General features: G+C 32.2%; 1 protein-coding gene and 1 long non-coding RNA gene across 2 annotated transcripts; both read right to left on the bottom strand.

Annotated features, from left to right (window-relative positions):
• Positions 1-5,102: 5,102 nt before the first annotated feature.
• On the bottom strand, positions 5,103-6,329 carry LOC147404874 (uncharacterized). Its single transcript, XM_086437924.1, has one exon. It carries the CDS (start codon positions 6,327-6,329, stop codon positions 5,103-5,105), a length of 1,227 nt encoding a protein of 408 aa, XP_086294050.1.
• Positions 6,330-6,958: 629 nt separating this feature from the next.
• LOC147404873 (uncharacterized) lies at positions 6,959-7,655 on the bottom strand. Its single transcript, XR_015177266.1, has 3 exons — positions 7,593-7,655; positions 7,408-7,491; positions 6,959-7,308 (listed from the first exon to the last, which is right to left on the bottom strand). It is a non-coding gene; the product is annotated as an uncharacterized LOC147404873 (long non-coding RNA).
• Between the last annotated feature and the right edge of the window lie 2,037 nt (positions 7,656-9,692).

Genomic DNA, 9,692 nt, shown 5'->3' with positions numbered 1-9,692 from the left:
AAATCGTGAACCGTCCATTTTTTATAAATCATTTTTGATGGGGTTAGAAATTTTGGAATGGCTGATTTTTGGTGATGATGATCTCCGCACCGTAGAGATCATCCTCACAAAAAATCAGCCCATTCTAAGACCTCTAACTCATGTTTTGAAAAATGTGTTTGCCAAACTGTTGGCCATTGAACGCTACCCATATATTAATATATATTATATATCTATACGTAGATCTAATATCTAATATCGAAAGGCTCCTTCATACATTGACTAAAATACATGACTTGATAATAACATAAAATAGTGTTATTTGCCAATTGTTAGAACTCACTCCTCTTCTTAATTATAAAAGTTATTTTTATAAGTGAACTGACTCATCTTCTTAATTGTTTGATGCAGATTTGTACTATGTGGATGCTCCACTTTAATTTTTATATATAACTATTGTTTATAACTTCTACGTGGGAAACAAACATGAGTGGATTCATGCACGTATAGTTGTTTATATTTGCTACAATGTACTTATAATACATTTCTTTTGTATGCTTGACTATAAATACTCTGATTGGCTAAATATTTGTTATATAGATGTGTTATGTATATACCATTCTGGGTTTGATTATACAGATTAACATGAGTGGATTCATGCACATATACTGTTTATCATTTACTACAATGTGCTTATACTACATTTCTTTTGTATGCTTGACTATAATACTTCTGATCGGTTAAATGTTTGTTATACGGATGTGTTATGTATATACCATTCTGGGTTCGATTATACAGGTTATGTTTATCAGGAAAATTTCATATGTCCATATTTAAGAGGAGATGCTGCTGAAATTTTTATAGAATCAAAAGTATTTTATAGGATTATAGATTATAAATTCAAAAATTATAATTATAAATTTATTATATATCTATACATAACATATGATCTAATGTCGAAAGTCTCCTTCGTATTGACAAAAATACATGACTTGATAACTACATGAAATTGTGTTATTTGCCACTTGTTAGAACTCACCATCTTATAATTAATAAAGTTATTTTTATAAGTGAACTGACTCATCTTCTTTAATTGTTTGATGCAGATTTGTACTATGTGGATGCTCAACTTCAAATTTGCATATATAACTATTGTTTATACTTCTACGTGGGATCATCAAACATGAGTGGATTCATGCACACATACTTGTTTATATTTGCTACAATATGCTTATACTACATTTCCTTTGTATTCTTGAGACCATGGGAAAGAGTTCTTTAGTGCTTTTGATAATATTATTAATTGGTACTTTATAATGATTACTGCCTTTAATGAAGAAAAGAAATATGTAACTTTATTTCATATATGACAATATTTTGGGTATCTTTTGGAATGGGAAACATTCTTTGCATATACCTTTGGGGATTCAGGCATATATATATATATTCCTGTGGCATATTCACTTACACAGTTTAAATTGTACAAGGATTCTAACCTGGTTTGAAAGATTTATTTTTAAAGACTCTAAACTAATGTAACATTAGTTTTATGTTATGCATCATCTTTAAGTAACTTATCTTGAAGTTAATCCAAATAAAATAAAAAGAAAGGAACTCATGTCTCTTTTTCAAATTTGACAATAAAAGTTTGCAGTTGACAAATTTTTTCCCAAAAAATATTGAAAAACCTTCCAAATAAATTTGTAATTATTTTCTTCAATATTTATAGACTACTACAATGCATAGAAGGAGAGTTATGAGAGAATGTTAGAGTTATTCAATATTTAAATATAGACCAACTTTCCCTACTAACGAGTTGGACCCCAATTGTCCCACAAGTTCTTAGAAATTCTCAAATAGCCTATGGGCAACCCCACATAAGTTGATGGGAAAACACAATAATTTTTTGTAATATCTAATACCATCTTAAATAATTTTCCATGGAATGTCATACTTTTGCCACTGAAAATCAACAATTGATCTATCGGGTAGGCATTGAACAAAATGAAGATGAATAGTCTACCCCTCTTTACTATCCAATATATAATAAGACACGTGTACATTTCCAAGATAAAAGCATAATAATATATTAATTGGTCTAACCAGTCCTTTAAATGGGACTTAACAAGGGACTATTTGACCATCTATTCAAATCTTAAAACAAGTATGTGTAGATTAATATACATATAAAAAATTGTTATAATGATAAACAACAGTACCCCTCATTCCGCTTCACGTTGTATTGGTAACTTGGGTAATAGATTAGATGATCAAAGAATAACCTTTAAAATGCACCTATATATCCTGGTCTCCTTGGCTCTTGCCTTAGAAAATAAATAAATGGTTATATTTGCATGTTTTGGAATTTGCCATTACAATAAATAACGCGAGTCATATAAATTGCGTTAATGTTTGCATTTAAACTTGAAGATATACAAAGTATTTCACTAGAAGCTATAAAAGATTTGTATACCAAAGAGACTAAAAAATTTTTCGAAATGTACAAAGGGATCTTATATGAGAAATGATCATCTTTCTATTGTACCTGAGATGTTTATATAAATCACTTTTATATAAAAAAATAATTTTTTTTAAATGTATTTTTAGAAAAGATACTTGTTGCCTTTTTTCAGGCATGGAGCTACATGTTCCAATTTTATCAAAAAAATTCACAAATTTCAATTACCTAAACCAATGTGTCATAGATGTCAACTCAAGTCATTCACTCAGATTTACACAGATCGTTGAAAATACTTTTTCCTGAGAATTTATAAAATAATCAATGTGTCACTGTCATGATCAAGTCAAGTAATCACTCACTTAGATTTACACATCTTTCCAAAATTTAATTTCTTGAAATTTTACAAAAGAATCAATGTGTCACAATATCAAGTCAAGTCATTCAATCACTTAGATTTACACAAATCTTTTGTTAAAATAATTTGCCAAACTAAACAAAATATTAATGTTGTCACGGATGTCAAGTCAAGTCATTATATCTTATTTTTTATATTATTCATGTATTGAATAAAATAAGGCTTTACAATAAACGAGCCTAAGATTCTATAAATAGGAAGGTGTTTTTACCTAAAAAATACAACCGCTTCGGAGTTGTTTTTACAAAGGAATATGAGTTCTAACATGGCAAATATGCAATCGAATGAGGTTGATGAGCTCAAACTTGATTATTACGAGCCTTAGATGTACACAAAACTTATCGAATCAACCGATAAAAACGAGAAGGGTAGGAAAAATGCGTTCTGGCAAGATTTACTCGATGATGGTAAGAAACCAAGATGTATGATGAGAAGTCTGTGCATATTTATTCCGAAAAGGATAGGAGAGTATATGAGCAGGGACAACCCAGACAACTACAAAAGTGCCGTTAATAGGATGTATGATGAAAATAGACGGATGTTTATCCGAAAAAAAATAGACAACAAATTCTAGGATCTGATTATGCGGAATATCCAAATGTGAACTTTAATCATAGATGAGGTATTAGAGAGTAAACAATATTCGCTCTCCATATTATATGGAGAACGACATTAATCAAGATAGTAGTCCCTAGTATGTTTGTAGGAGGATGTATGAGCGTGATATAAATGTGGATGTTTTGCTATTTATGTGTTAAAGAATAGAATCAGAATGTTTTTGTTTTAATAAAAATGGTTGAGTACTTTTCAATTATTTTTCACTAACACGACCCAACTATTGAAATGGGAGATGAAGTTTATTAATAAAACCCACTTCAACTGTTGTAATTACGTATTATTTTTTCTTGTTAATAAAGTGATAGTGACAATGCAAACCTATAACTCAAATTTAAAATCATGTCAATTTCATTATGAAAGATACGTGACAATGTCATAGCAATGGAGAGAGGGACACAAATTACTCTTTAGATAATGTAATATGGTTTATAGAGATAAAGATTTATTCTAGTAACTCAAGAATTGTGTAAAACCGATTGTGTAAAATAGAAGGTGGTCGTATCATCATTTAAAAAAAATTCTATAAATTACCTTCTATAGAGGCATCTCATTGAATATTATTTAACTTTTTGGGAGGGTAAAACATCTACTTATATCATTCACAACCATTTTAACACAAAAAGGAATTGTCATTGCTCAATTACAATTTTAAAGGTTTGTTCCTAATAACACCACATTACAAAAAAAACCTAACAACATAACTGCTACTAAAACCATACTAATACCAACCAAAACACAAGGCATCCCACAAGCCTCCAACTTCTCATTTTTCTTTTGATTCAGACAAGCACCACGAACTTGATCATTAAGAAAGTGTTTCTCAGCATCTTCTAAGGTCTTAAATGACTTATAACATGCTCCGGGATAACGATCGACATACCTATGACACTCTTCCCAAGTAGAGTATATTCCCAGGCTTACGTCCAATAAACACGACATAGTATTTAGCCACCAAATATACCTGCACAATAATGTTCAAAATTTAAGTCATCAAAATATCGTAAACATAGTAATAAGCTCATGTTTGCAAAACGCGTGCAAGTGATTCTTCATACTATACACACAATGATGGACCATCATAATCCAATTGATTGTTTAAACATATTTATAATTTTATAAAATAAATCAAACTCATATGCCTAAGTGATTATTTAGACATGTTCATTGACCAAAAAACATATAAATTTGTTTAAACATGTTCATTGACCGCGAAACAAATAGATGTTCAGCCATTTATAAATTCTTAAATATTTGATCCTATGGACAATTGAATACATGAATAAATAAAATGTTAGAAAGATCTTGTTGAGATTGAATTCATAAAAAACAACTAATTTATTCATAATGATTCATATAGACACTCTCAAGTAAAATAAAAGATCATTATTTCTCAAAAATATCTCTTCTACATTTCATCCTATGGACACTTTGAATATAATTATTCTGATATAATGTCAAAAGGATCTTTTTAACATTATATCAGAATGTCTTCTATACAATGTTAGAAGGATCCTTTTGACATTCTATTAGATGTCTTTTATACAATGTCAGAAGGATCCTCTTTACACTATATCATGTAATATGATTGTACAAAAATATTCATAACTATTTTTCGAGTAGAAGCCAACCTCAATTATGAAGTAGGAGGGTACACACATCTCCTACGATTGTGGCCACGACGTCCACACTTTCCACATCGATAATAAATGTTTTCTCGGACTGACTTTTGAATCTATTTTTCTTTGGCCTACCGGGCTGCATTACAACATCTGGAGGGGATACGATCACATCATCACATCTAACAATCCATTGACTTTCATCAACTGTGGGATTGATGGAATCCTTGTATGTTTCTCGGTATCGATCAACTGTGAACCAATCCTCTAAGAAATCATACGGTGACATTTTACTATGCTTGATGGCAGAAATGGCATGAAGGCATGGGAGACCAAGCTGGTCATAACGACGACATGTGCAACTCAGCTTTCCAAGATCGACAACATGTTTATTTTTAAGTACACAACCTCGTAAATATGCGTTCCAGTTGACGAACATCCACATAATTTGATGAATATCAAATCTCTTAATTTCACGCAGAGCAAAAGGAGTCAACTGATCTTTGAATAGTTTGCATTCTTCAGACCGTTCAAAGAAATAATTAAACAACTTAGTATGTGTTGCATGAACAAGAGCTGTAATCGGAAGTTCCCTTTCTAACTTTAGAACCTTGTTCATACATTCAGATATGTTCGTCGTCATCATGCGATATCGTTTGGCAGGAAAGTAAGCTCTAGTCCATTTTTTCTGATCGATGGCACTTAACCATTTGTAATATTTGGGTTGAGTGTCGCGCAACTCAAGCATCTCACGTTCAAATGCTGGAATGCTATATATCTTTCCCATCATCCAGATCTTCTGTTTGGCAACGTTGTCCTTGAACTCACGTACAAAGTTATCACATAGGTGTCTTAAACAAAACCCATGGATGACGTTGGGAAATACAAGAGGGACACTCTCCAGAATGCCTGGGTGACGATCAGATATCAATACGAATCGACTTTCAATTCCAATAACTTTATCTCCGAGGATTCGAAAAAACCATGACCAAGAATCGGTATTTTCACTCTCGACGACCGCAAAGGCTATTGGGAAGACCTTGTTATTACCATCTAAGCCAGTTGCAATTAAGAGTTGGCCACGGTATTTACCTTTTAGGTGGGCTGCATCAACTGATATAATACCTCTTATGTTATTTCTGTAACTCTTAATACAAGCACCAAAACTCCAAAAAAATCTCGCAAACCTATCTTCCTCTCTACATACAAGTACAGTGACAGCATCAGGATCAACACGCATTAACTCTGCACAATATGATGGTAATATACGATATGACTCGTCCCATGAACCAACCAATTCCGATATAGCAAACTCTTTTGCCCTCCACGCCTTACGATACGAAATTGTAGCACCAAAGTGTTTTTGAATATACGTGATAATTTGGGCCAGGTGTCATATTAGGATGTTCCTTCAAAGTCGCCTTCACTCGAACTGCAATCCAACGACTACTGGCTTGCCTATGGTCACGACCACGTGTTGGTAATGCACACGTATGATTGGAGATTAACTTCTTTATTTCAAAAGTTGGAACCCCGCGGAGTTTAGTAGCATGAATGCGCCAAGGACAACTTTGGCTAGCACACTTGGCTGAGATTGCTGTGTGACAAGTCCTTATGGGTTCAATTTGGAAGTTTGACAACATGGCACATTCTTTCAAAGCTACTTGAAATAAATTTTTTGAACCATACGTATTTCTAATTTTAATTCCATCCTTCCTCTAGAACGATTTTCAAGAGAAAACTCAATAAATTCCTCCTCAAAATATGGGCTATCGTATCCTTCATCATAAGCTTTTCCCCACATATTATCAGATTCAAACACCATCAGATCCTTTATCAGAATCTAATCCCATGTCTACGTTGCAACAAAACGCCTCTCTTGCGTCGGAACTACTGCATGAACTATTTTCTGAGACTTTCTTTTCGGATGAATTACGCGACTCAAAGAATTTACTTTTTTCTCTACGAGAGCAAACACCCTCATCCATATCAACATCCCCACCATCAAACAGACAATTCATTGTAGAAGGAAAATTGTACCTAAACATAGATGTGCCAAATTTAGAAATATTTCTAAGAGGATTAATTGAAGAAAGTAATACGAGTAGACATACATAGGGGTTGAACATCCTGAAATATCGACGCATAGGTCTGGATTTGAGGGATCTGAATCTGGAACATTTCGATGCGCAGGTGGATAAATTGAACTCCCAACTTTACTGTAGACAAAACAATATGAATCAAAAATTCATGGAAAGTTTATATATGATTTTTAAGGTTCGAATCGCCCTAGCGTATGCCTAGTTTCATATACTAACCTAATAGGTGATGAATCTGGAATTTGTCCACTATCATTGCATCCCTTGGTTGGATTTGTTGAAATATGATCATCTTCAACATTCCTTTGTAAATGGGATTGAAAAAATAATTAGAGATGAATCGCATCGATATAACTTAGACTGCAACAAGTTCTTAATTAAAATAAAATTAAAAAATAACAAACCTAGTTGCACATCTTTCTATTTTCAACAACTTCGAAGGGATCACAATCGGCTCTAACATTTTTCCCTTCTGCATGTGTAAAATCGTAAATCATTCTTATCAACCACAAATAAAATACAACAAATAAATTTTTTTCTATAATAGATACGAGTTTATGATGTCTCATACCTATTTTCAAACATATTCTGTGTATGCATAAGGTTAGTATCATTTTCCATTTCAACAAACCGTCGAGATTTCGTGATGAAAATGTATATGGTTTGGGAATCTTCCGGTACTCCAAAGAACATCTCTTTAACGTCTGCATCATTTTCTATATCTATCTCGACGAATGGAGGGCTAATTCTATACAAATATTTTAACTTCAAATTTATCTCATCTCGACTACATGCGGTGACTTCATACATCATGTCGGTAAATATTTTAAATGAAATATCACGTCCAACATACTTATTCTTGCATTTACCACTATACTTAAACCCGCCAAATGGGTCTACAATCTCTCCATCATAAAAGCATATCAACGAAATCTTCCTTTTATCCATTTATTAGATTCTCCCTGCATATGATATTTTCATACTAAGAGTGAGATTATTTATGACCAAATGGGAAATCTAAAAAATATATACAAAAAATGGTACATATTCTATCATACCTTTAAGACACAATACATCAAACACATTAAATGCAACACGATAATCAAGTTCTAAGACACTAACAATTGTTGTTCTAACTCATGAGAAAAATATCATCTTACAATCTAAAATTCTACTAAATTTCAATAAAACTAAATAATGAAAAAAATATCATTACATTTCTTTAAACATTAAAAATCTAATAGATCATAACTATTTTACTTAATGTCAAAAGGCTTCTTTTGACATTAGATCAGAACTATTTTAATCAATGTCAGAAGGAGCCTTCTGACATTAGATCAGAACTATTTTATCAATGTCAGAAGGAGCCTTCTGACATTGGATCAGAACTATTTTACTCAATGTCAAAAAACTCCTTTTGACATTAGATCAGAACTATTTTAATCAATGTTAAAAGGAGCCTTCTGACATTAGATCAGAACTATTTTAATAAATGTTAGAAGGAACCTTCTGACATTAGATTAGAACTATTTTAGTCAATGTCAGAAGGCTCCTTCTGACGTTAGATCACAACTATTTTAATCAATGTCGTAAGGCTAGTATAATGGAAAAATCGACATTTCATAAATAAATGCATTGAAGAAAAATTTAGCAACACCTTTTATTGGTTACATGCTGAAAATTTGAGGTAGACTTTACATGTTAGGTGTACATTAGAAGACACCATTCAAAGGTTTTTCATTGTCTTCCTATGTCACCATTTTTGGTGCGTGATATACTTGTATGACAAAATACATGTATCTTAATAAATCAATGAAATATAAAACTGATTTATACATATTTCAGAAATCAGAAAATTACTATCTTACATGCATATAGGTATATTACACGAATTTGGTGGGTAGGATTTACCCTAGTAATGTGTAATCATACGTCCATATCATGGGATGTTTATAATAAAAAAGATCATGTACGGCCATACACAACTGGATCTCATATCTTGGTTGCAAATTTAACATATCATATATGGACACACAACTGAATCACATATTAAACAATGCAAGTGCTGCCCAAAACAATAATAAATTAACAAAATCTAGAGTTATAGAAACAAAAACAGAGCAGTTACAATAATAAAGGCCGGAAGCCTTACATGGAGCACCATCCACAAGACTATCACGAACACTACGGTAACTCTGTTGAGTATTTAAAGGTGCATTCTTATAGGGCCCAACGATGGTGATGAGATGGGCATAAATCCACACTATTGCCACTGAGCAATTTGTCTGCAAATCGATTAAATATATGACACTTTGAGTGTAAAACATGAGGAATGTACTGCAATTAAGCATTTTAAGGATGTTTGCACGGGTTTACAAGTAAGAAACCACTACTACTATTTCTGTCTGAGCATAAGACTTGGATAATACTCACTTCCAAATAGATTATGAATTTGTGCCAACACCCATACAACACTCAAGCATTGACCTCAAAAGTTTTATGCT

This window comes from Akebia trifoliata, chromosome 4 (genome assembly GCF_017979445.1).
Source record: "Akebia trifoliata isolate Shusen 1 chromosome 4, ASM1797944v1, whole genome shotgun sequence".
In the NCBI taxonomy this organism is placed as follows: domain Eukaryota; kingdom Viridiplantae; phylum Streptophyta; class Magnoliopsida; order Ranunculales; family Lardizabalaceae; genus Akebia; species Akebia trifoliata.
Note: the sequence above shows the minus strand (reverse complement) of the source record. Positions and strands in the feature narration are given on the sequence as shown.

Excerpts from the sequence above, each read along its gene's own strand:
- LOC147404874 (XM_086437924.1), bottom strand. The coding sequence starts at position 6,329 with ATGCGTGTTGATCCTGATGCTGTCACTGTACTTGTATGTAGAGAGGAA.